Source organism: Fukomys damarensis, unplaced genomic scaffold, assembly GCF_012274545.1.
Source record: "Fukomys damarensis isolate Sample0158 unplaced genomic scaffold, DMR_v1.0_HiC HiC_scaffold_39, whole genome shotgun sequence".
Classification (NCBI taxonomy): domain Eukaryota; kingdom Metazoa; phylum Chordata; class Mammalia; order Rodentia; family Bathyergidae; genus Fukomys; species Fukomys damarensis.
This window is the reverse complement of record NW_022900951.1, coordinates 115,561,686-115,588,589: the sequence shown is the minus strand read 5'-3', so window position 1 is coordinate 115,588,589 and position 26,904 is coordinate 115,561,686. Positions and strand designations below refer to the sequence as shown.

At 37.3% G+C, this 26,904-nt stretch overlaps 1 protein-coding gene across 3 annotated transcripts in view; it reads left to right on the top strand.

The window, feature by feature from the left end:
• Atp11c (ATPase phospholipid transporting 11C) overlaps positions 1–26,904 on the top strand; it is a 172,824-nt gene that overhangs the window by 113,816 nt on the left and 32,104 nt on the right. For all 3 annotated transcript variants that reach the window (XM_010640506.2, XM_033760168.1, XM_010640505.1), the window contains exons 13-22: positions 2,073–2,234; positions 3,120–3,271; positions 3,853–3,924; positions 5,787–5,860; positions 8,331–8,434; positions 8,830–9,011; positions 11,269–11,532; positions 16,046–16,220; positions 20,451–20,553; positions 21,712–21,857. In XM_010640506.2, coding sequence (XP_010638808.1) covers positions 2,073–2,234; positions 3,120–3,271; positions 3,853–3,924; positions 5,787–5,860; positions 8,331–8,434; positions 8,830–9,011; positions 11,269–11,532; positions 16,046–16,220; positions 20,451–20,553; positions 21,712–21,857 — 1,434 coding nt within the window. The remainder of the gene's footprint in view (positions 1–2,072; positions 2,235–3,119; positions 3,272–3,852; positions 3,925–5,786; positions 5,861–8,330; positions 8,435–8,829; positions 9,012–11,268; positions 11,533–16,045; positions 16,221–20,450; positions 20,554–21,711; positions 21,858–26,904) is intronic.

Sequence of the window (26,904 nt, the reverse complement as noted above, 5' to 3'; positions counted from 1 at the left end):
TAGTTGTCACTGTGTAATTTGCCACATGGAGGGAAGCACCACCCACTCACACTCATCACGCCCTTAGGAATCCTGACTGGGGCTTTAAAAACATTTCTCCTGGATGTGTAGCTCTGTGGTAGAATTTAGCTAGCAGGTCTGAGGCCTTGAGTTCCATCCCTAGTACCACCAGAAGAAAGGGAGGTAGTGATTCAGAGCCCCCAGTTTTGAAGCTGGCTAGGTAACCCCACTACCAGTTGTCTAGACTATCTTAGCAACCAAGTCTTTTAAAAGCTATAGTTCAAGAAATGAATTTCATAATATCACTCATTTTATACTTTCAGTCCATAAAATGATGAGTTTGAACTTGCTGATATAGAGGAGACTTCTTCAGGAAGCACAAGCCTGTCTTTAAAGAGGAAACGGCTGCCTGTAAGGCAGAGTCAAGCAGCAGGCTCTGTTTCTATCTCTCTCCTTTAAGTATGAGACTACTTTTTAATATGGATCACAGCTGGTCCCCTCCCTTTTTCCTGAGTATATGACATATGCTGGGGCACTGGTTCTCTGAGACCAAAAGCATCAGCATAAGCTAGAAACTTAGAAATACAAGTTATCCAGCCCCACCTCAGACCTCCTGAATTAGAATCTCTGGTGTAATGGTGCGCAGCACTCTGGAGGGTTCCTGCAATCCCTCCAGATGTATGTGATAATGCTACACTTTGAGCCTTGCTGCATGTGAGTATAGTGTGTTAGCCTATACCTGTGATATTCCAGGTCTGTAGAACCATACTGCCCAAATGTACATGTAGGTGCAGAAATTATACTGTATATTGTGAAAATGCCACCTTTGGCACTGGTAAAAGAGACTCTGAATAGGCTCATGCTCATCTAAGTGCACGATGTGAAATAACCCAGGGCAACCTTCAGGAGTAAAGGGAAGTTAATAATTTTGACCAGGAGAAAAGGATCCCCACAGAATTTCATTTTAACTGGAAAAATCTAAATGGTACATGAATAGTACTAGCTGGATTAATTTAAAGAGAGAATTCAAACTTGGCTGGCTAACAGGAAAAAAGGAAGATTGGAATGCTATATTTGTGCCAGTGCTGCTACCGTGAAAAGCTTTGAAAAATAATTAGAAAGCAACTACTGCTGAAGTTCATCTCTCCCTTACATAATAAAAACCTTAATCTTGTGCTTATGCTTGTTCCTGTCAGCCCATAATTTTAACTATTTAAACATAAATTGCCAAAAGGGAGGATAAAATTGTGGGTTTCCAAAAGCCAGATGTTATAAATAGAAGAGATAAAAACTGAGATAAAATGGAAAAGCTCAAAATTGTCTATTTGAATGGAAAATTTGTTTCATTGCTTATTTTCCACTATTTATGAAAATATTCTTATATATTATACTTTAAACTAGCATTATAAACTTTTTTCAATTTGAGAACATTTTTGAGAAGCATCTAAAAATATGCATAGTATATGGGAAGCAATTTCAGTTATATTTTTGATCATTATTGACCTATTATATCTCCTCATTAGATAATATTTATATTTTCTCTCCCTGTATATATGCTATAGTTCTTATGTTCATAATATACTTCATTTTACATCTGTCTACTATTGAGCTTTTCCCCGGTGAGAACCCTCGCAGTTTTTGTTTGATTTTCTTATTTCCCAGTTGACTTAAACTCCAATTAAACTTTTTTCATCCTCCCCCTGCTCTGTGTGTGTGTGTGTGTGTGTGTGTGTGTGTGTGTGTGTGTGTGTGTAAAGTAAGTGTTCAGTGAATTCTTATTTCCCCCTTGGAAAAACTGACTTTAATGGGTTAAATTGTATAATTCTTAGTTTAATATAGTAGTCACATTTATCCTTCCTATTATTCTTCTGCATTTGAGTAGGTCTACCTTAGGCAGTGGTACTATTTCTGTATCTTTAAAAATACTAGCACATTTGCCTCTGTAATTCTCTGACATTTGACAAAAAGCCTCAGAAGAAATTACTTTCTGTGGATATGGAAATAGCACTGCCATACAGCTAACTAAAATTAATCACACTGAAGAAACATATATGTTTGTGTTTTTGTTTCAGGTGGATTATGTGTTTACAGATAAGACTGGAACACTCACTGAAAATAGCATGGAATTCATTGAATGCTGCATAGATGGGCACAAATATAAAGGTGAAACTCAGGAAGTTGATGGATTGTCACAAAGTGATGGACCTTTAACATATTTTGACAAAGCAGATAAGGTAACATTTTCTACATTATTATTTTACCTGAAAAGTCAGTCATATGTTACACCTACGTAACCATTTGCTTTTTTAGTTTCACCTTTTTTAGCTTCACGTTTTTGCATTTTGTTCTTTCCCCCTGCCTTTTTCCTTCCTTCCTTCCTTCCTTCCTTCCTTCCTTCCTTCCTTCCTTCCCTCCCTCCCTCCCTCCCTCCCTCCCTCCTTCCGTGGTATTGAGGATTGAACCCAGGGCCTCACACTGAACTACATTCCCAGCCTTTTTAAAATTTTTTTCAGATGAGGTCTTGCTAATTTGCCTCTTCTGGGCTTGAATTCGGGATCCTCCTTCCACAGCCTTGCAGGGTGCTGAGATTATAGGCTTGCACCATCACACCTGACTCACTTTTCTTGTTTTACTAATACCTCCAGAATTTGTGGACATGTAGTACTTACAAGTAAAGAGAATTAGGGAAAATGACATTTGAGTAAAACGTTTTCTTGCCTGTGTCATCATATTTTTTTAAAAAAATATAAGCTCCTCAGAGAACAATGTCACTTCAAATCATTGAAGTTCCAGGAATATCTAGGCATTAAATGAACCAAAGCCTCCCTGCACCAGAGCTGTTGCTGGATTGAGAACTAGATACCAAATGGACTCTTTTAGTACCATGAAGAAGTCATTGCCTTGGTTAAGTGTGGCCTCAAGGGATGCTAAGAAACAGGAAATTCTTTTAGATGGTAGGATGATACATAGCTTATTTGGTAGGTGTTTATGTATTTTTTAAACTCAACCTGTTAGAGGTTATAACATTCTCTCACATATCTTTTCTGTATTCACTGACCCTAGTACTTAGTGACCAAAATAAAAGTAATACAGACATTTCTTCTCTTGCTATTCCACAGAATCGAGAGGAGCTCTTTCTGCGTGCCTTGTGTTTATGTCATACTGTAGAAACTAAAACAAACGATGCTGTTGATGGAGCTACAGAGTCAGCTGAACTAACCTATATCTCCTCCTCACCAGATGAAATAGCTTTGGTAAAAGGAGCGAAAAAGTAAGCACTCCTCCTGAGAAATGAAAGCACAGGAGAACATGAGTAATTTTGGTTTTTTGTAATTTGCTTCAATGACCCTCTCGTATGTTGCTTATGTTGTTTAGTAAAAAGGCAAACTGCTTTATCTTATGGAAAATTACCAGATCTAACCAGTTGAATCCAAAAAGATTAGTGATACATTGATACACTATGCCTTATTATTTATACATGCCAGCCACAAGTCCAGATTTTTATATTGTATTTTACAAATCGCACATTAATGGCCACTTTTTGTACAATACATGTTATTTCTGAAGTGTTCTCATCAGTTGTGATGTCATTTGATAACTGACTCCAGTTTTGTCCACAAGGCCCAAGATGATTAAGTGGTCAAAAGGTCATCCCAGTGTGTTAGCTGCAGAATTGAAATTACAAATTGTTTCTCTTTTGCTTTGAATAATTGTGGCTGGGCATTGAGTTGCTCTGGGTTAGATCATATGAAAAGAGAAGAAATGAATTATGAAGCATGAGTAGTCTCAGTGCAAGGTGCATTTAATTGTTCTTTAGATCTACACAAAGGTCTTTCTTATTGTTTTTCATAGGTATGGGTTCACATTTTTAGGAAATCGGAATGGACTTATGAGAGTAGAGAACCAAAGAAAAGAAGTTGAAGAGTAAGTAGCTCTGTGTTTGATATTCGTCACTTCCTAACCCAAGAGTCAACTTCAAATGGATGCGGGAAGGGCAGCAGAGGAAGCTGATGGCCCTACAAATATAGAACTTGGCTTTCCCAATTCAGAGTTTCATGTAAACAGAGTAGAAGCCATTTCACTTCTGTAACACACACTGTGGGAAAAATCAGGTAAGGTGTATGAAACGTGCTGAAGTCCAGAGTCCACACACTCCCTCTTAGGATTTCAGGCCCAGCCAATAATGGCAGCTTTGGTATTCACCAGAACCTTCGTCTTGTTCTTAGATATTCAAGCATAGGCCCCAGGTCAGGAGCCCTGATAAAAAGTGTCTGGAAAGTTCTTTTACTAAAAGACCCAAAAGAACAAAGAACCTTGGCTTAATGGCACATTTGAAACAATCTCTGTGATTAATTTGAACTTTTTCATCTGAACTTGAAATGTAATTCTTATCTGAATGACATTCTGACCCATAAGCTCCCATGAGATCTATCTCTGAAACCTACAATACATTGGGAGGTACTTGGGTAATATTGCTCCTGGGGAAGGATGCTCAGCAGCTCAGAGGAGGGCTCTTTGGTTTAACTGCCAGTCATGGTCAGAGTCCAGATCCAGTTGCTCTATCTGGCCATTGCCAGGTGTGTAGAAATCTTACACCCCCACCCCCACCCCTCCCAACAGAACAAAAAACAATGTCTTGCTTCCTCCCCTGGAAAACAAGGTATATAGTTCATTTTTTATGTTGCACATGTGCAAAATTTGTTGATTTTCCAGAAAATATTTTGTCGTGCTTTTCTGATTATTACTTCTTATTTTAACTCCTCTATGTCCTGTTATCTGATTGATAGTTCAGCCATTCATATACAAATTTGATCCATCTCTTAATGTCATTTTGCTCTTCAAATCCTTCATTGGCTTCCTATTGCTCTTAGGGTAAAAGGCCAAGTTTCTGAAGCACCCCCAGGGTTTTCAGCTTTTAATCCGTGCTTATCTGTTTTGCTTCATCTCTTGCTGTTTCTTCCCCTAATGATGGGTTTTCTGGGCATTTGGAAACCTAGAGTCCCTCATGTGTTGTCATGTCACACTGTTCCTTTTTGATGTTCTTTCCTGAACTCAGAATGCCATGTCCTCCCTTTCTTCATTGTATCATTCTTACAGAACCCAGCCCCAACATGACCTCTTCCAGGAAGCCCCCCCACCCCCGCTTTTTTGGATGAAAATCATCTGTACTCATATCTTCCTTTTGAGCACCTTTAGTTGGTATTTGACTAACAGAAGGTAGTTATCTCATTACCCTTTGCCTTCCTTACCAGATGATGAGCCCCTTAGGGAAGGGACACAGGCAGATTTACCTCTATTCCCCAACACTTAGCACTGTGCCTGACCCATAGTAGGTACTCCTTAGATCAGTGGTAGTGAACGGACCATGTGTGCCACAGCGGGCTGTTCATATTGAAAGCCTTAAAAGGTTCGCCATCACTGCTTTAGATGAAGGTAAAAATAATTCAAAAAGTGGAACTATTTCTGGAACCGCTCTGGACATGGCTTTGTGGGAAAGCGCTTTCTTCTCCATTACTGTGTAGTCAGTCATTACTGTTTTATGTAATATAGTGAGAGTATAAATACCCCTTGATAAACACTGCTTTTCTCTAATGGCACCTTCTATGTGCAGAGAAACTCCAAAGAAAAGTGAAAGTACTAGTTTTATACACAGCCAGCTATCTTTACCTAAAAAGGAGAGCTATCCATTCATTTAAAATATTTAAGTATCTTAAGATGTTTCTATTGTGTTTTACTTTATACAACACAGTCCCAGTATTATACTTTTTTTTTCTCTTTTCTTAAAGGTATGAACTTCTTCACACTTTAAACTTTGATGCTGTTCGCCGACGAATGAGTGTAATTGTAAAAACTCAAGGAGGTTTGCATCTTAAAATTTTGACTTTTTTCTCTTTTTCTATTTGTAGTTTTATATTTTGAACAACTATTTCAGGAAAGAGAAATATTTCATATAGTGGTTTATGATAATTAGTCTTGGAAAGCGATAGAATTTATATATGCCTTCACATATTTATTTAGGAACATATGTTCGGTTTGCCAAACTGTCAGTGACCAAACCCCTGGTATAACAGTAAATGCATTTCATTTCCAGGAAACTTTATTACCCTGCCCTGGCTATTCAGATAGGAACTGACAGGGTGCCTTTTGTGTGGCTCAGGATACTCATCTTTTTAGTGGTCAAGTAGGAATATTTCCTGGGTATATAAACCATAATCATTATTTGTGACCACCAACAAAATTCAAGTGTGGTAATTAACTGAGCCAGAAGCTCAGTGTAGTTGGATGGTGTGGGATTACCAGCACCAGAAACCTAGAATGTAGAGTTGCTGGTTATCTACTGCTTTCCATTCTCTGCAAGTAGTTAAGATATAGAAGACTGAGCCAGGCTTCTGAGAAACGGAATTTTGCTATCATTCCAGAGCTCAGGCTTCTTTGACAGTAAAGCTTGCCTTTTGCAGGGGCACCGGTAGCATCATCCCAGGCTCCTCCTCGTCTTTGGGAGGATATATGGTGGTTTGCTTTCTGTTCAGATTCTGAAAGACCCATGGAGGAGTGCTTTTGCTTCATTCACAGGCTCACAGTTGCATATGTATGTGTGCACACATGCATATCTTTTGCCCAAAAAGTTTGTTTTCAAAATATGCTTGATTTATTTCCCAGTACTTTACTTTTTAGTATTAAATCTGTACCAAATTCTTTAGTGTGAGAGTAGGAGATTGCAGACAAACTCTTGGAGAAACATCTCACTTTATTCAAACTTTGTGGTATGACTCCAAAGTCATGAAATTGATTTTAGTATGTGACCATGGGATTTGTTTTATGATTTGTAAAGACACTCTGGGTTCGTGAGAGAAAACAAAGAAAAGCATTTAACATTACACTTCTCTTATGTGTGCATATGTTCCTATATGTCTTCCTTTAAAGGATGACATATATGGGGAAGTGGTCTACAAATAGTTCATTGACCTTAGAATCATACTTTTTAATTTGTGAACTCAGCTCTTTGGCTTATAAGGATAATGTCTTTTCGTACTCAAATGTGGATATTTCCTGGGTGGATGAATTAATCTGAAGCTGCACTTGTACCAGCATTTTACAGCTAATTTCATGTCCCCAGTAAAAGCAATCAAAACCAGTGTTTTTTTGAAAGCTGACTGGTAATACTTTATTTAAAATGATTTCAGCCTGTTTGCGTTTGAGTTTGGTTCTTAATATCTGTAGATATGTGCTCCCTAGGCTGTAACTGACTAGACTTTTAAAGTTTGCATTTCTTTGACACAAGCCTTGTCCAACGTGATTCACTGGTGTTTTAGTTACTTTTCTAGTTGCTGAGACAAAATACCCAACACTCAAAATTAAAAGGGAACGGGTTTATTTAGCTCACAGTTTGTAGAGGTTTCAGTACATAATTAGCTGGCTCCAAGGCAGAGTGGCACATGGCAGAGGGGAATCACAGAGAGGAAACAGGTCACGGTGCCCACAAGGTAGCAATAGCAACAAGGGCCCTTTATAGCATCTTTTTGCCCCTTTTATCTTATTTAGCCTACTTAGGCCAGAGAGCCCTCATGCCCTTAATCCTAGTTCCCTTGGGCCTAGCCCCACCATTAATCACACACTGTAGATTCAGCCACCGCTGAAAAAGCATGACACAGGGGGGACATCTAGACACAAGCCATAACAAGTGGGATGACATATATACATACATACACATTACATATATATATATATATATATATACCAACACCATTATTGGTATGTGTTTGCAGTACCTAATGATTACATTTATCGTGTAGCATTAACACTTGTACATAACACATCTTAATTCCTTTTATCCACTTCTTCCCATCTCCCTCCATCTCTTGATCCCTGTCCCTTTTACAAAAGTGCTCTCTGCTTCCTATTATCTTTTATTTTGCTCTTTAACTTATCTATACTTTGAGTTTCTCATGAAAGAAAAGTCATGCAATATTTAAGCTTGTGTGTTTGTTCTATTTTCCTTAACATTACATATATATATATATATATATATACACACACACACACACACACACACACACATACATGCATATTACATATATATAGATATATGTAATATGCATGTATGTATATATGTTGTAAACACTGTGTTTATGTATCCATAATGATCAGAAGAGGTGTTCTCCAGACAGACTGAAGTTCTAGATGTCTCATTTCACCTGGGGAAGCATTGCAAGGCAGACTAGGATTGTACAGCACCCATATGGGAGAGGCCACTGTAACAGTCATCTCTTATTAAAATTCCAGTACCAGCATTTATACTTTAAGTAAAATACTTTGGTTCTTTGTTTTAGGAGACATACTTCTCTTTTGTAAAGGAGCAGATTCAGCAGTTTTTCCCAGGGTGCAAAACCATGAAATTGAGTTAACGAAGGCCCACGTGGAACGTAATGCAATGGTGAGCCTCTGTCCCTCATCTCAATAAGTTAAAGAGAAATGCTGGGCCTGACCATGTTTATGGGATTGCGTATATAGATGGATGTTTAAATGAATTTTAGCTTATAGTTATCATCCAGTTTTTACATTTGAAGATTTAGCAATATAATTCTCATTATTTTAATATAAAACATCTTAGGGCAATGTTCTCATCAGAATACAAAGACTTTTCAAAAATCTGTTGAAAGTTATTGTTTTGTTAATTTGAACCCAATTGAATGTTATATTTTGGATTAGTCTGTTCTTTTTTAAAAATTGTGTCCGGATTACCATTTACATATAGGTAAAGAGTATGTAAAGAGTGTAGATTTTCCACCTGTAATTGGGATAATTATGGATCTTCTGCTTTGCTTCTAGGATGGGTATCGGACACTGTGTGTAGCCTTCAAAGAAATTGCTCCAGATGATTTTGAAAGAATTAATAGACAGCTCATAGAGGCAAAAATGGCCTTACAGGACAGAGAAGAAAAAATGGAAAAGGTTTTTGATGATATTGAGACCAACATGAATTTAATTGGAGCCACTGCAGTGGAAGACAAGTAACTAGAAAATGATACTCTTGTTATTTTAATGACCAGTTATTTAGGGTGGGATCTGTGCCAGATTAGTAATTTATTAACATTTTGAAATCTCTGGTTTAGCTTTGTTGTTTAAATGGGCTTGAAGATTTATTTATTTTAGCAGTTATAAAAAATTACACTGGGTTTTTAACTGTGGCTATGGTTTTATGTTAAATATCAGTTATCACTAAGAACTCTTGAATGTTTACTAAGCCATCCATTCATGTGAGCAATTATTTTTGAAATAGTCTTGCTGTATGTTGGTAGGGAAAGGTACTAAGGCCATCATTTGTGCTGGTGCTTGAAAAAATGGGTAAGATTTTGACAGAGATGAGCAGAAAGGAAATACAGGGTAGAGTGAACAGTAGCACAAAAGCTTATTATAACCTGGTTTAACAGATCAGAGTATATTTTTGGATATTTTAAAATAATCTGTTTTAAACATACAGGGTGAGCTCTGCCAGACATGATTGTAGAACTCTGGCATTGATGTGCTTACAAAGGTTAAGTTTTAGATTCTTAATGTTTTAGAAGTTTTCTAAAAATAATAAATGCAGGCCAAGCATTGTGGCATTTGTCTGTAATTCCAGCACTCTAGAAGGCTGAGGCAGGAGGAGCCCAAGTTCAATCAAAGCCTAGGCACTTCAGTGACTTAATGAGGGATGTTGGCTAGTGAAAAGGCCCTGGATTCTATCCCCATGTCTTAGTCACTTCCCTGTTGATGAGTCATAATATGGACCACCTACAACTTCAAGGGAGTGAAGCTTATTTGGCTCAGTTTCAAAGTAGAAAAAGTGGGTTCAGTTCAAAGTTGACTGGATTCAAGGCAGAAATACATGGCCTAAGAGTATGGCAAAGAAAGCTGTTCACCCTGTGTCAGCCAAGAAACAGAGAGGGCAGAGCAGGGGAAAAGAATATACCTCTCTGGGGCACCCCCAGGCCCCACCTCCATCCGGGCCCCTCCTCCTAACAGCACATTCAGCTGCTGAACTCCTCAGAGGATGAATCTACTGATGCAGATATTACCCCGAAACACATGAGACTGGGGGACATTTTAGATCTAAATCACTAGCACACCAGTACATAAAAATAATGAATGCATTAAGGTATGGTAGCGTGTACTTGTGATCCCAGCTTCTAAGAAAGCTGAGGCACAAAGACCCTAAAGTTCCAAGCCCCGCCTGGGCAACGTAATGCGACCTTATTTCTAGATTTAAAAAAAGGGCCAGGAGCATAGCTCAGTAGTAGAAAATATATCTAGCACGTGCAAGGCCCTTCATTCAATCCCCAGCACAGGGGGAGAGGGGTAGAGATGGGAGGAAGGAGGGAGAAAAGAATAACAAATGTAAATTATTAGTCTTAACCAAACAACAATTATAAATATATATTCAGCTACATTGGAAAGTACAGTACTCAAATTTAATGGCATTTATTTAGTTAAATTTCATTGTTATTCAAGAGTGGAGGTCCAGAGATTTAGCTCAGCAGTTCCACCGCCTGCCTTTCAAGTGAAAGGTCCTGAGTTCGATCCCCTGTACCAAAAAAAAAAGAGTGGAGAGGTGGAGAGGGAAGAAAAATTTATAGATATAAATTATGAAACGTAACCAAACAAAAATTACAAATATATATTCAACCACATTGGAAGGTATTCAGATTCTAATGGAATTTATTAAATTCAATTCCATTGTTATTCTGTGCTCAACAGAAGCCAAAGAAAGTACAGTATCTGTCCATTCTTGAATTTCAGAATTATACCTAGGTTCTCTTTCCAGATGGCTGATTTTCCTCTTAAGAGTTCCTTCAAGATGGGGAGATTCACTAACTTTCCTCAATATCTGATTAGAATATGTTCTGCCCTTTGCATTTTGAACTATGTTAAGAATCTATGGTGAGATGTGAAACATAATGAAATATGCTGAAGTGACAGTGAATTTAGACATTTGTTGAGTTGCTTAACATTTTAGCTTATAGTGATGATTGTCAGTTCCACTATTGAATACCGATTACCTCAAGAGAGACCATGTACTTTTTTGAAGTTCAGTGTTTGAAATCCACTTTAATAAGTAAAACTCTGCCAGAGATAGCACTCTTAGAAGAAGCAAAGTAAAACCAAATGTGATAAGGTGTCAGGAGTGTAGCACTGCTGTGAATTGTAAAAATGTTCTTTTTAGCAAGCTTTCTTGCACGAACTGTTTCAGAAATTTTAGAGGATTACAAGGTTTCCTTGTGTTTCCAGGCTACAAGATCAAGCTGCGGAAACCATTGAAGCTCTGCATGCAGCCGGCCTAAAAGTCTGGGTGCTTACTGGGGACAAGATGGAGACAGCAAAATCTACTTGCTATGCCTGCCGCCTTTTCCAAACCAGCACTGAACTCTTGGAACTCACCACAAAAACCATTGAAGAAAGTGATAGGAAAGAAGATCAATTACATGAATTGTTGATAGACTATCGTAAGAAGTTGCTGCATGAATTTCCTAAAAGTGGTAGAAGCCTTAAAAAGTAAGAAAGTACACCAATTCCTTATATTTAGACATTGGTACAGATATAAGTAGCAGTTGCTTATGGAGAAGGCTTCATTTTCTGTGTTTAATCATTCTCTGTTTGCAGGTGTTTTATACTTACGAGTTAAAACCTTCCCCGAGTAGTACTTGGTTGCTGGCCCATTTTGAAATTACTTGGCACTTTCTGCCTCTTTTTGTTGTTTTGTTTTGTTTTGTTTTTTTGAGACAGGGTCTCACTATGTAGTTGAGACTGACCTGGAACTCACGATGCAGCCCAGGCTGGTCTTGAACTCACAGCGATCCTCCTGCCTTAGCCTCCGGAGTGCTGGGATTACAGGCATGCGCCACCATGCCTGGCTCTGCCTCTTTTTTTAAATAAAGGAGAATTATATTTCAAGATCTATAAAAATAGCTCACCCTTTAAAATTTCTTTTAATTAATGGGAGAAAACATAAAATTGTACATATTAATGGAGTAATGTTATACATGTATATATTATATGTTTAAATCATAGTAAACATACCTGTATCCTCAGACATTTATCATTTCTTTATGGTGAAAAACCTTTTCAGAATCCCTTTTCTAGCTTTTTGAAATATGCAGTACATTATTATCACCCTACTGTGGCATAGCACACCAGAATTTCTTTATCCTGATTTGAACTTTGTACCTACCGATTGATAATCCTTTCCCATCCCTTCCTCCACCTACCGTGCTAGCCATTATTCTACTGTCATCTTCTGAATGATGAATGTTTTTAGGTTCCACTTATGAGATCACGCTGTACTTGTCTTTCTGTGCTTGACTTACACTTAAAACAATTCTCTATTTCTGTCCAAGTTGTTCCAAATGATAAAATTATCTTCTTTTTTATGGCTGAATAATAACCATGGTGCCTATCTACCACATTTTCTTTATGCATTCATCAGTTGATGGACACTTAGGTTTTTTCCATTTCCTGGTGAATAGTGCTGCAAAGAACGTGGGAGTGTCTCATCGACATACTGACTTCATTTCCTTTGGATGATAAGTGAGATGGCTGGATCATATTGTAGTACTGTTTTACAATTTTGAGCAACCTTAAAAATAGCTTGATTTCTAAATGTTTTGGGCCTAGGATATAACGAAATTAATCTCAGTAACAGTTTTCCATTATTTCTGGGCCCCAGAGCTATTTCCAATTGGGGTCTTATGCCTCAGAACTCCAAAAGGAACCAGATACTTGTAACACAAGCACTTTGGCTCTGCTTTTCATCTACCTACATAGGAGGAACTTAGAGTATCTAAGAGTTAAGATAGCTGTTGATTCACAGTAATTCACTGCTTATGGATATATCTTCTGTACTTCCTTTGACCAAACCTCACCCTTGGCTATATTAATTCCCCAAATTTACCTTGGCCATGAATAAATTGAATTCCTTTTCTAGAATGCCCCCTGATATGCCTGTACTACCTGCAGAGACCCCTACATATTTTACTTTTCATTTCTTTACCATACCTTATGTTCTAAGAACCATGTTAAGTGCCTTGTATGATGATTCTTATTTAATCTTCATGAATAACCCAGTTAGGCAACATTATTGTTTTCCTTTTACAGATAGGAAAACAAACTCGGCAGCATGAAGTGAATTGCTCAAGATCATACAGCTAATATGGGATTGAGCACATGTATCCCATTAATGTATCCATGGTTTTAATAGCTGTGCTGTGTCTCTTCCTCTTTCTCAATGTTTAAAGAAGCTTAAAAATGAGTAGGGCACATTCATGAGGCTCTGGCCAATTCTAAAACAGCTGTTGTTCTTCTGATACTTGGGTATTAGTAAGAATAAATATGCTTTTGTTAATTGTCAGTGAGAAATGTTTCCTTTCTTTAGCCAAATGGTACTTATAAAATCAGTGAAAATTGTATGCATTTTACTTGTCCATTTGTCTTTTAATCTGCTTGGGCTGCCATAACATTACCACAGACTGGATGGCTTAATCAACAGAAATTTATTTGTGCTGGATGTTGAGAGTTTGTGATCATAATGCCAGAATGGTAGGATTCTGGTGAGAATCCACTTCTCAGTTTGCAGATAGCAGGCTTCTCCCTGTGTCCCTCACATGACTGAAACAGATCTGGTGTCTCTTCTTTGTATAAAACCAATAAACCCAACAAGCGGCCCACACTCTCACAGATTGATCTAGACCTAACTACTCCCAAAAGCTCCTATCTCCATCTCCTGTTTGTAAGCATGATTGGGGTTAAGTGTCAACATTGAATTTTGAGGCCACACTGCAGTACATAACAGTCACCAATCCCATCTTTAGTGCCCAACATCCTGACTTAACCTAAACCATGTCTCCTCTCCGAGGCCTAGTATAGTCTCTGAGGGTAGAGCCTTAAGATACAAATTTTGAAAGGACACAGTTCAGTCCATAGCTCTGTTTGGCAGGTCTGTGTTGCTTTTGTGAAAGGCAGGCATTTTAGAATGACACACCATCTCCATCTCAGATTACTCCCTTTTCCAGATCTTCTGTTTGGAGTAGGGTGGTCTTTCCCTCAGTCACAGAGGATTCAGACTCAGAATCACCTTTGCCAGCTTCTGATCCCTTGCCTTTTTAACTCCTAAGCCTTACCCATGCTCACATTCTTGGCACTAGCACTCCACATTGTAGAGGCCTCACACTTCATACATCAAATACTTTACGCCCCTCTTCCAGATGAGTGGTCTTTAAATAAAGCACTGTCTACTTCACAATCCTACTCTGAAACCTTCAGTATGGTTCTCTATTACTCAAAGATTGAGATCAAACCAAAATCCTCAAGTGACTTTTTAAACTTGCTTTCCCCCTGCACCTCAACATACAGTTTAATCCATTGTTCTTTCCTGTGTGGATCTGTTTTCCCATTAACTGGGCATTAACTGTTTATTATCTTGTTTGGTTATGTAAAATATCCTCTCATGTAAGCTTGTTGCTCAAGGAGATATTCTGTTCTCCAAGGAAAGATTAGTAATTTTTTGTGTTCTTCCAAATGGCCTGCTTATAGTTTGTATTTATAAATATTTCATGATTGGTTATTGAGCTCCTGCATTCTACCCAGTAAGTCAGCTCTGTACGTGAGCAAAGAATACATGATTAATGTGTCTTTAATGAATAAAATGTGCTCACAAAATTATGAATCCAAGTATGGATAAATAAAATGTATTATTATGGCGTTAGAGATAATATACCACAGAAATAGAGGATAAAAGTGATGAGGTATATTACGCTTTTACTACTCAAAGTTTGATCCCTAGAATGTTTGCTCCATTGTCTCTGGGCAGCTTGTTAGAAATTTAAAATATCACACGTCATCCCAGATGTACTGAATAAGAATCTTCATTTTTTCTGTGTGTTTATAATTTGTTTGCAGTGCTGGGGATGGAACCTAGGGCTTTGAGGATGCTTGGCAAGGACTCTGTCACTGACCCACATCCCCAGTCCAGAGACTGCATTTTAACAAGATCCCCACATGATTCTTCTGTATGTTAAACTTTGAGTAAATTAAGTTAGAACTGAATCTGTAACTGAGTGCTTATGGACTTCAATACTTCTACTTTTGTGGTTCACAAAGGGTACCAAAGATTTCCTCAGCAAAAATTGATTAATAGTTATTTTCTTCCCATAATTGGAGGGGAAGGTTAATTAATAGATCTTTGTCAGTTTAAGTTTTCCACCATATATTTGTCTTGAAAACTTGGTACTTTGTTAACATTTGTCCTTCCTGGTGTCTAGTACTGTAGTCCTGGCCACACATGAGAAACCACCTAGAGAATTTAACTTATTTTTCCAAGCCCTGCCCAAGGTATTCTGATTTAGTTGGTCTGGTGATGGACCCCTTGCATGGACAATTTTTTCTTAAAGCTACTCAAGTGATTCTGCTGTGAAGTGTAAAGTTGAGAACCCTAAGCTAGTATTTAGTACTTTTTAGGCATGGTAAATTTTTTTTATGGCATCCTTTAATGAGCACCGTGGCTTTTAGGTGCTCTGTCATACTTGAGAAGCCATATTCTATGGATATAGAATATATCACTCAGGCAAACATAATAGAGAAAGGTTTCCTGTTGATCTGTGTCCCCCAGAGCCATTGTGTCTTTCTCTGTGTTGTTAAGGTGATTCAGATTAACTGATGATTTGTCTTTGTATCAGAGTTAGTATCATTTTATATTAGTTTGATTGGTCTATACTTTCCCAAATTCACCTTAAATTTGTTAGAAGCCGACTGTACAATCTCTTTTATTTTTATGCTTTTCAGACCTTTAAGTCAATTACATTGACAGCTTAATTCTCAAAGGTGTGCCCAAACGTCATTGTTATACCATTATGAGAGGCATTTGCTTCTTTGGAATGATCAGATCAAGGAATCAGATAGATGACTCATCGCTTCTGGGCCCCTCCCTTCTGTAGTTAAAAAGTCAGGATTCTGGACACAAATGTATAATAGATTCAAAGAAACGTTTTAATTTTGCTCTTTTTTTCTTTTTCAGAGCATGGACAGAACATCAGGAATATGGATTAATCATTGATGGTTCTACATTGTCACTCATACTAAATTCTAGTCAAGACTCTAGTTCAAACAATTACAAAAGCATTTTCCTACAGATCTGTATGAAGTGTACTGCAGTGCTCTGCTGCCGGATGGCACCACTACAGAAAGCCCAGGTAACTGTGGATACCAGTTAAGGACACATTCTGGGTCTTTCTATATGCCTACATGCAAATGTTTGGTTTACTTTTGTTTCTTCTTCAGGGAACCATTATTGCCATCTAATTTCTTCTTCCCTGGCTTCTTCTTTCTCTTTTTAATCAAACTCAAGTGGCTTCCCACGAATTACTTTAAACCTATGTTGTATGTTGTCCCTTTGACTGTCCAGTTTCTCACCTTCCAGGCTTCTCTTAAGAGCACCTGAGAGTGCCTAGACTTCCTTCATTTCACCCTTCCTCATTCCCCTCAGACATTAGCCCCATGTATTCTGTTCGTTTGCTCTCACTACTCTCCTGGCTTTCTTGCAGGCAAGCTGGTCCAATCCTTACATTAACTTTGTTTTCTCATTTCTCTAGTGCAGTTGTCAATTACATCCTCTTTAAAACTCTTCTTCCTTGATTTTATGATGATCCGCAGTCCTCCCCTCTTTGGTAACCTAGGATCTTTTATTTTATCTGCTCTACTCTCCCTGAATATCAGTTTTCCCTTGTGAAGAGTCCTCCCTATACCTCTTATTTTATGGACTGTCTTGGTTGCACATCTGTTTCTGTTTCAGTGGTACATCTTTGGCCCTTTTTTATGTTAAATCTTCTATTTCTACCTGTTTGCTAGACAGATTCATATGGCTTCCCCACTGTCACATTAAATTCTAGTGTCTAAAACAGACTTTACAATTTTTTTCTTTAGACCAGTTTTTTTTATATTATTCTTTTTACTGGTGCTGCTTTTCTTTTGCTTCCTAAATCTCAAAACTACTTTTGATCCTTCTTTCCTTCTCTATTTGTAGCCACCATGTCCTGTTGCTTCTATCTACCCTTTGTCATAGCTTATTTTTGTGCCATCCTTTGAAACTTTTTATTGCCAATTTAGGTCAAACACTTACAACATTATACATAGACTATTTGATTTAATCTCCTGGCCTCCTTGCTTTCACCCTTCCTTCTTTGACCTTTTTCCCATACTCCCCAATTAATCCTCTTAAAATACTATTCTTCTCATATTCATCGACACTTTCAGTGATATGACAATCCCTTAGGATGGATTGCATATGACTGAACAAAATACCTTGCCTCCCCCTTGTTCTCTTTCCTCCACTGGAATTCTTTCTGAATTCCTGTGGCCGAAAACATTTTTCCTTACAATAGAACTTAGATCAAGGGCCACCCTCCCATATACTACCTTCTTCAGCTCCTCTCAGTGTAAATGGATATGCTGAACCCAGTGTCTTTTCTTTCTATGACTGAGTTCATTATATTCCCAAGTGCCTAAACTCAAAACCTTGAAATCTGTGTTGACTTCCCTCATACTTTATTCTTTTTATTTATTTATTTATTTATTTAGGTACTGGGGATTGAACTAGGTACTTTGTGCAGGCGACGGAACCATTGAGCTAAATCTCCAACCCCATACTTTATTCTTATATGTGATCACATCTCCAGATTCTTTTTTTTTTTTTGAGGCAGTGTCTCACTATGTAGTTGAGACTGACCTGGGACTCACTATGTAGCTCAGGCTGGCCTTGAACTCACAGCAGTCCTCCTGCCTCAGCCTCTCAAATGCTGGGATTACAGGCATGCGCCACCACACCCAGCCAGATTCTGTTTCTAATAGCTTATTTTAGTTGCTCTAGTCTTTTCCATCTGTTATTCCTTCCTTTCTATTACTTTGCAGGGCCAGATTTGTAATAACTTATGAAACTCCACCTAACTTCTCTTTTTTCCGGATCTTTCTTTTCTACAGTTCTCCTGTACCATTCCCTGTTGATCTAGCTTCAGATATGTCTGTTCGTGCTCCCTATATGAAAAATCATTGATCTGGTCATGCCAGATCTATTTTCTGAGCACAGACTATACAATACTTATTTGTCTTTGTGCCTTTGAGTATGCTATTCCTTTTCTCTGGAATGCTCCCTTCTTCCTCGTTCATGCTAATCTTATTCATATTTCATGGTGAACATCACACTTCTTTAATGCTTGATAACTTTGGCTTCTAATGTCTCACCCTTCCCTGATATCATAGGCCTTCTTATGCAGACAGCTTTAAAGACATGTGTTGGTGCACAAATACCATGTTTTATTATCTCGTATTATATCTAATATAATTGTATTCATGACTAATCTCTATTACATGCTTTAGTTTTGTGACCAAACCTTTTATCTTTTTTTTGGATCTTACACCATTCCTTTGAACAGTGTATTGAATGCCATTATAGTTGATGAGTTACAAGTTTTTGGTAAAAATTATTTCTTTCATGAAACTTATCCTAGATGTCAAGAAGCCATTCTTAATTTGGATGGCCTGAGGGTATACATGGTTTACCTAACCCAACTGTTCATGATGACGGCCCTTGATTATGTATCTTATTTTTCTTTTTTTTTCCTCATTGAGTTTATTGGTACATTTTAGGTATACAGTACAGTTAACGTTCATCATTGGAATCTTATACCTTTACATGACAGGTCTTGGTTCTCCTTTTTTCCCCTTGTCCCTGCCCTCCCTTCACCCCCTCTTCCCCTCCGCCTTTACAAACATTTTATTTCCATTTTTTCATTTTCTCCTATTTTTTCCTTTCCCGTATTACCTTTCCCCTACCCTTCCTACTTTCCCTACACCTTTAGCCCTCTTCTTCCTATTTGACATTGTCAGTTATCTCATTAGGATCTTGTGTACTCTTTTTATTTTTCTACAAGGACAAATATTTTAATCTAATCTATATTTTCATGCAAAGGTTGTCACCTTTACAATTTTATTGCCTTTCTCTAGACCTGCTCTGGCTGCAGTTTTTATTACTTGAAGTCCAAATTACTGCTGTACATGATGTAATAGATGTACTTAGTCAACTAGTGTTGTAGTCCATCAAAAACATTTAATTTGGCTTCTTTAAGTTTGTCCTTGTTACAGGTTATTTCAGACCATCTTATATGCTCTAAAGTTTTTTGTTTTTGTTTTTGTTTTCTTGGTACTGGGGATCAAACTCAAGACCTTGCGCTTGCAAGGCAGGCAGTGGAAACCACTGAGTTAAATCCCTGGCCCTATACTCTAAAAGTTTTTAAGAACTAAATCACATTAAAGGACTGGGAAAAAGCTGGCATTTCATAGTCCCATCATTTTTGTGTTAAATGGAATTGGATGTAGTTTTTTGTTTTTGATTTTGCTGATTAGTACAACTAAAATCTGACTGAATTTTGTTTAAAGAAAAGATTGCAGGGTGCCTTCACCTCATGTATATTATTTGTATCACTTCAGTTATGTTTAAATGGATGTCATTTATGTTAACTGGTCAGCTTCTACAAAGCATTTATGTAACTACTAAATCATTTAAGCATTATTAAGGCTGCTAAATTCCAAGGGGTTTTGACAGTTGACATAACAAGCAGTGATTATCTGAAACATAGAGTGGTAGGGCAGCTGTTTACCCAATACTTCCCACAAGTTAGTCTGCCAGGAGAAGATTTTGAAGAACCCAAAGCAGAAATGTTTTAATATCAGGGATGAACGTTTTATTCATTATGGCCCATGAATATAGCACTACATTATTTTCACATCTTGAAAATTCTCAGGAAATAGTGACAGGCTTTGTACATATATATTTTGAACATCTTTCTGCAGATAACACCCCCTTAGGATTCCCCTTTGAAAGTAGGAGAAGGCACACCATATCGGATAGTGGAAAATTCACTAAAGTTTACTTAGCAGCCAAATGGGTACAAAATTTTAACATAAGTTCCTAGGAAAAAGGGTTAGAGTGATCTTAGGGGAGACAGGAGAGTCACCAGGAAGGTGAGAGTTAGAGGTAACCAATGCATTATTTTCTGACTCTCCATCTTTTTTCTGGTGGCCATGTACATGTTACCCCAAATCAGTTTTATGTCCTTCACTCTCATGCATTGAACAATGAAGTAATTGCAAAAGAGGGAGACATGTTGACTTCTGTATGCATGGGAAGCAAGGTTTTTGAAAATTTATGTATGCACAGAACCAGAAACGAGTGATGGTATTACCTTTTCAAAGGCTGTATTTATTCTCTTGCATCTGAGAATTGAAGACTGTCATACATATATGCAAAAACTACCTTTCTATTTGCAAAGCCTCCATTTACAAGTATGAATGAAGCATAAACCTCTAAGGTAGTCCAGTCTACATGCTGCTTTGACTTTTTCTATACCTCCTTTGTATTTCATGTTTAGATTGTCAGAATGGTGAAGAATTTAAAAGGCAGCCCAATAACACTGTCGATAGGTGATGGTGCCAATGATGTTAGTATGATCCTGGAGTCCCATGTGGGAATAGGTAAGAAACATCTATTGAGATAGTAGCTATAAGTTATTGATATTGCTATTTTAGGTAGAATCCTCTTATAATCTCTAGATTTGTTTTGGTTGTTGATCTTGAGTTAGATTTGGGAGTGATAATTACTAATACAATAAAAAGTCTCATTTGATAATGAGCATCACAAGGTCTTAGCCCCACAAGGAAGGTACCAAAACAAAGTTAGAGTATATTTTTACAATTACCAAGGAAAATGGATTTCCTAAAGCTACTGGCAACACAATTGATTGTTAGCTTTCATTTTGACAGCATGCATGAAATTTTATTGATTTTTCTACCCCCCAGCCACACTGATTGCTTATGTTGCTGTACTATATCTTTTGAGATTCTTAACTATTAGGGGCTGTGAAATAATAATTGATTGGCTTGTTTTCCACATGATGGCATTTATGGGTAGTTTGGGCTACAGTGTTGAATTTATATGTGGTCATGCAATACCTTTTCTACCACCGGTACCATATTTTTCCCCTGTCAGGATGCTATTAGATAATAAACGTAATACCCCAGTGATTTTTTTGGCAGTGGTTTGGAGGCATATATGCAATTAATATCCTGGGAATTGCTGTACTGTGGTTTAGAGTCTCAATTTCTTTCCATTTGGAAGTAGACCTATTTATCTGGAACTCTTAAGTTCTACCCATTGATCATCAAATGTAGAAATGGCTTTGAGCTTCTTGAGCCCACAGAATTCTTGGGCAGCTAGTCAGAGCTTTGTTCAATAAATGGGCTTCATCTTCGCATTGAATTCTTAGGCCACAAAACCCAAGCCTCTGAATTGCTGTAGCACCAAATTTAGTGTCATGCACAATTAAGCACTTACTGGGTGCATTATAAACAACTTTAGATGGAATTTTGCCATTACAATTTTGCCTTGTAATGGTTGAGATTATTATTTATTTTATGTTATATTACAGATAGCTAGCAATCCATTAAACTTAGTAATACTTTTATTTGATTACTCTCACTGTAACTTCAAGAAAGCCCTCCTTGATTAAAAAAAAATCAAAGCCAAACTATGCAGTTGACCAGTAATATTTATGCAGCTTGAAAGTGTGAAAATATATCAGGGGATTACATATTTTCTACGATATTCACCCTATAGACATATTCTCTTTTTAGGTATTAAAGGCAAAGAAGGTCGCCAAGCAGCCAGGAATAGTGATTATTCTGTTCCAAAGTTTAAACATTTAAAAAAACTACTGTTGGCTCATGGACATCTGTACTATGTGAGAATAGCACATCTTGTACAGTATTTCTTCTATAAGGTATGTAATAGAATATTTGTAATTTAATTTCTCACTGCTTAAACCAGCATTTGCTCAGCTTGGTCATGGTATTGCTCTTCCTTTCTCATGTTTCTTTTGCTGGTTTGAAACTAAAATTTTCTCTCAGCAAAGCAGCAGCAGTCTGTTAAATGAACTAGAAATCCGATATTCCTTTGGATTTCAGATGTTTGAGATTAATTTTATGTCAACTTTGTTGAAGTGAAAATTAATACAGTAAAGTTTATTCATTAAAATTGTATAGTTTCATGAGTTTTGATAAATGTACCCATTCATGTAAGCACCACCCAATAAAAAAAAATATAAAGTTGCATCTCTCCAGGAAGTTCTCATGTGTTCCTTTTCAGTTTCTGTCCTTGCCCCAAACAACTAATGATTTGTATTATTAAATCATATATAGTGACATATTATATAGAATATGTAGATCGATCTCATACATACAATATACACATTAGTTTTTCCTGTTCTAGGACTTCCTATAAATAGAATCGTGTACTTTTCTGTGTCTGGCCTCGGTTTCACGTAGCATAATGTTTTTGAGCTTCATCTATGATTATCATGTATCTACAGTTGGTTCTTTTTAAGCTACTTTTTTTTAGTACTAGAATTCCCTGTTTACATGAAATTACACAGATAAAGCAGATGGAAGTAAGAGTGTACTGACTGAAGGGTAATAGAGCCTGGGCTGTTCACTTGATCAATCTCCTTATCCTGCACAGGGGTTCCTTAGAATTTGGAATCTATGAATTTAATTTAAGCCACCTACTTTATACAAATGAGCCTTGGCATACCTGAAAGTAAAACGATTGCACTAAGGTATAGAAATCATCATAAACTGATACAGGCTATAGAATTTGATACCCTGTCCTGTGTTTTGCACAGTAGTGTCAAATTTTGGGGGGCTTTTTACTTTCCAGTAATTTAGACTTTTAAACAGTTAAAAAGTTAACAAAATAATTGTCATATACTTTGTCTGGCTTTGTCAGCTGTTACTGACTTAGATAGTCTACAATATAGCAATCAAAATCATCAAATTGGTACAAATTAGCATATTATTAACTAGTCCACGTACAGTACTACATTCAAATTTCATTGATGTTCTTTTTGTTGTTTGTTTCTTTTTGAATTCACACTTGCATTTAAACTGTCATGTCTTCTTAGTCTTCTTTAATTACTGTAATTTTCGTTCCCTAAACCTATGATTCTGATTCAACACCACATTCTAGATTTTTCCTTTTTCTTATTTGTAATTCCTTTCTTCAGTAATGTGAAATCTTATTCTCATCTACAAATACATGTTCCTGTTTTCTTAATCTTAGAATACACTTGAAGTGGTTTTAGAATTGCTAACATATACTTCTGTTGAGAAACCAACTTGAGCATATAGTATTTGTGTGCCATTCTTTTTCTTTTCTTAATTGACAAAATTTTATGTATGTGATCTACAACATGATATTTAGATATATGTATACATTGTGGGAAGACTACATGAAGCTAATTAACATATGTCAATTCATAGTTTTCTTTTTTGTGCTATAAACACCTAAAATCTATTCTTTTAGAAATTTTAGGTATACAATATCTTGCTCACTATAGTTATCATGATAAACAATGCAGTTCTTGAAGTTAATCCTCCAGTCTAACTGCAATTTCGTATCCTTTGACCAACATCTCAGTGCACCTGCAGCCCCCATCCTCTAGTAACCACCATTCCACTTTTTATTTATTTATTTATTTATTTATATTAGTTTTATCTTTTTGATAGCAAGGATCGAATTAAGGACCTTTTGCTTGCAAGGCAGGCATGGCACTGCTAAGCTAAATTCCTCCCCCCATTCTACTTTGTATCTCAGTGAGATCAAGCTTTTTAGGTTTCACCTCTAAGTGAGATGATGTAGTGTTTGTCTTTCCATTTCTGGGTTATTTCACATGACACAGTGTCTGCGTTCTCCGCATCATCACAGACATTCTGTGCAGCACTTTCTGTCTTTCTTTAGCCTTAAAGTATGTAGGTAAAATTCTACTTTAAGTTGCTTTTTTCTTTTCTACCACGTGAGTATAGTTAGGTTATTTGTTAACAAATTGGGTTTCTTTTAAATTTTTTAAATTTTAAATTTTAATTTTGAAGGAGGGTCACTAAGTTGCCCAAGCTGGGCTCAAACTCATGATCCTCCTGCCACAGCCTCCCAAAGTGCTGGGATTACTGTCATGTGCCGCTATGGCTGGCCTCTTACGTTTGGTTTAGTTTTGAAGAGATGGATCCATCTATGTTTATGTTACCCAAGCTGACCTCGAATTTCTGTCCTCTACTGATCCTCCTACTTCATCCTCCCAAGTAACTAGGGCTATAGGCTTTACCACCTGTTTAAATTCCATTTGTGTCCTTTCCCTCTCTCTATTCCTGATTTTTTATAATTAATTTTTTGAGTGTGTGGAACATTGGCATGGTTTTAAAAGAACTATACCCAAAAGTCCAATTTTGTACTTACCTAATTGCCTGTAAGCATACCAACTGAAAGAACCAATGTTAGCATTTTCTCATGAGATCTTCTAATGTTTTGTCTGTACAAATCACTGTGTATATGTGTGTAAACGCATGCTTTTCATATACTATATATGGGTTTTTTATTTGTTTGATTTGATTTCTGATAGATTACATCACTACATTACTTGGGCTAACCTCTAACTTCTGGTCTTAAATTGTCCTCCTGCCTCAGTCTCCCTACTCTGGGATTACAGATGTGTGCCACCACATCCAACTCACATGAAGGTGTTTTGTTTCAGATATAGTTAACATAACAAAATTATCCATTTTAAAGGGTACATTTCAGTGACTTGCCATGACATACAACCGTTACCATTACCATTATCTAATTCTGAAACATTTTTATCACTTAAAAGAAACTGTAGGAACAATATATATTGTTTTTCAGTTCACCTTTTCACTTGATATATCATGAGCATTTTTCTCACTAAGTTTAATAATCTAAAACACAATAATTGTGCAATATCCCAAGGCCTCATTATTGGACAACAAGATTGATTTCCCAGTAAAACTTTTTGCCATCGAACATTAGGCTGAGTGTGCTCACCCATTATTTTCTACCAGTGAATAGAATTTACCAAATTTCTTAATAGATTCCAACTATATGTATCAGGATCTTTCTTTTTTCCCTTAATTTTCTAATATTTTGCTGTGCATGCTAGATGAGTACTCTACCACTGAGCTGCATCCCCAGGCCTATATGACAGAAGTTACTCAAGTATTTGAATTTTATACCCTGTATTTCATAGGAGGGAAAGCCAAGTAGCAGCTGCTCATGTGTGTCAATTGTCTACGATTAACACTTGGTCTCTTTCTTATTGTTTGGCTGGAGGGGTGAGATGGGGTCTTGCTATGTAGTTCAGACTGCCCTTGAACTCACTGTGTAGCCTAGGCTGGCCTTGAACAGCAACCCTCCTGCCTCAGCCTTCCAACTACTAGAATTATAAGCATGCACCACTACGGTTGGCTAGGTCTTTCTTGTCATTGTATTATTACGTATATATCCCAGATTCAGAGATTTGCTAAGACCCTGCAAGTCAATATCTCGTGGTAGCCAGGTCAAACACTGAGGAGGAGGAATAGGAATATAATTATGATGATGATGATAATGATAATCCAATATGTGTAAAGTACTTTGTTGTTTGACAAGAATACTTGAATACTTTGTTTACTTACTTATGTAATCCTCACAAACCTCCTATGAAGTGAACAGTATTATCTCAGTTTAAAATGCGTGGAGGGGCCAGGGGTTTAGCTCAGTGGTTGCACCGCCTGCCTCGCAAGCACAGGTCCTGAGTTCAATCCCTGGTACCAAAACAATAAAATACATGGAAAGTAGGTAGGGCACAGAGAAATGACTTAACTTGCTTTGGCTCCTCAACTGAGGCGTGAGCTATATTTTCACCATTTGTTTATTTATGATTTCTACTTGAAACTAAGGTCTCTAGGCCCTTGAACTCTGTAACTGATGGTCCCACATGGGGTTGAATAGTTATTCTTTCTTGGCCTCCCCCTAGTAGGAGGCCCCATAAAGGTTTGTCAAACAGATCTGCCTGTAATCTGTCCCTATTCCAAAGGCTTGGTTTGTGTGTAGGCCTGCAATTCAAGCAGCTGCCACCAGATGGAAGGAATGCTCTGTTAAGAAGAATTAAACATGCGTTAACTTGACAAATAATTGACCAGTGGTCAGCAATTGACATGTCCCTGTTCCCAGCATAGGCAGTTGAGGATTTAACATGTAGGTGATGCCCTGTCTTCGTTGGGATTTTGGGTCCATTATCCTATTTGTCCATTATCCACTGTTCCTTTTATGATGCTGTTTTTTGTCCCAAGAGGATTTCTAATAGTTTCAACCCTCTTTGGGTAAACTAAGAAGTCTTTTCCTCTTTTCTGATCACTGCATCTTCAAATTAGTACTACCCCACTCCTGGAGCACTTCAATTTCCTCATTCAATCCTCGCTTTGTAATTCAGCCAAGTTCATATTAACTAATCTGTCTTTTAAGGCACTTCCCCAGACTGACCCTCTCTTACTATCTATGTATAAAATACTGCCTTACCTAGGTTCCTTCTATTGATATTTTCTGTTCATTTTTATCACCAGGTCAAGTACTAACTGCTTTATTCAGACAGCAAATATGCTTTGAGTGTTACCATGTGCTAAGCACTGTTTAAGTCCTCTGGGTATACAGGTTCCCTCTACCCGTCATGAAGTACCACCATGATCCTCACTGAACTCTGCTTTCTGCAACCTCAGAACACTTTTTTTTTTCATAAAATTCGACACAGAAATACTGTGAACAGTGTTTGTACTATATCAGAACTGATAAATACAAAGGAGTGTTTCTCTTCTAGATGATAACCTTGGGGGCTCTCATGTTTATTCTCTTGCTGTGGAGGCAATTCCAAATATATGCACAGCATTTCTTTAGCAGCACCCTCCAGAGCCTGTAGTACATTTATCTTGATATCGTCACCATGACAA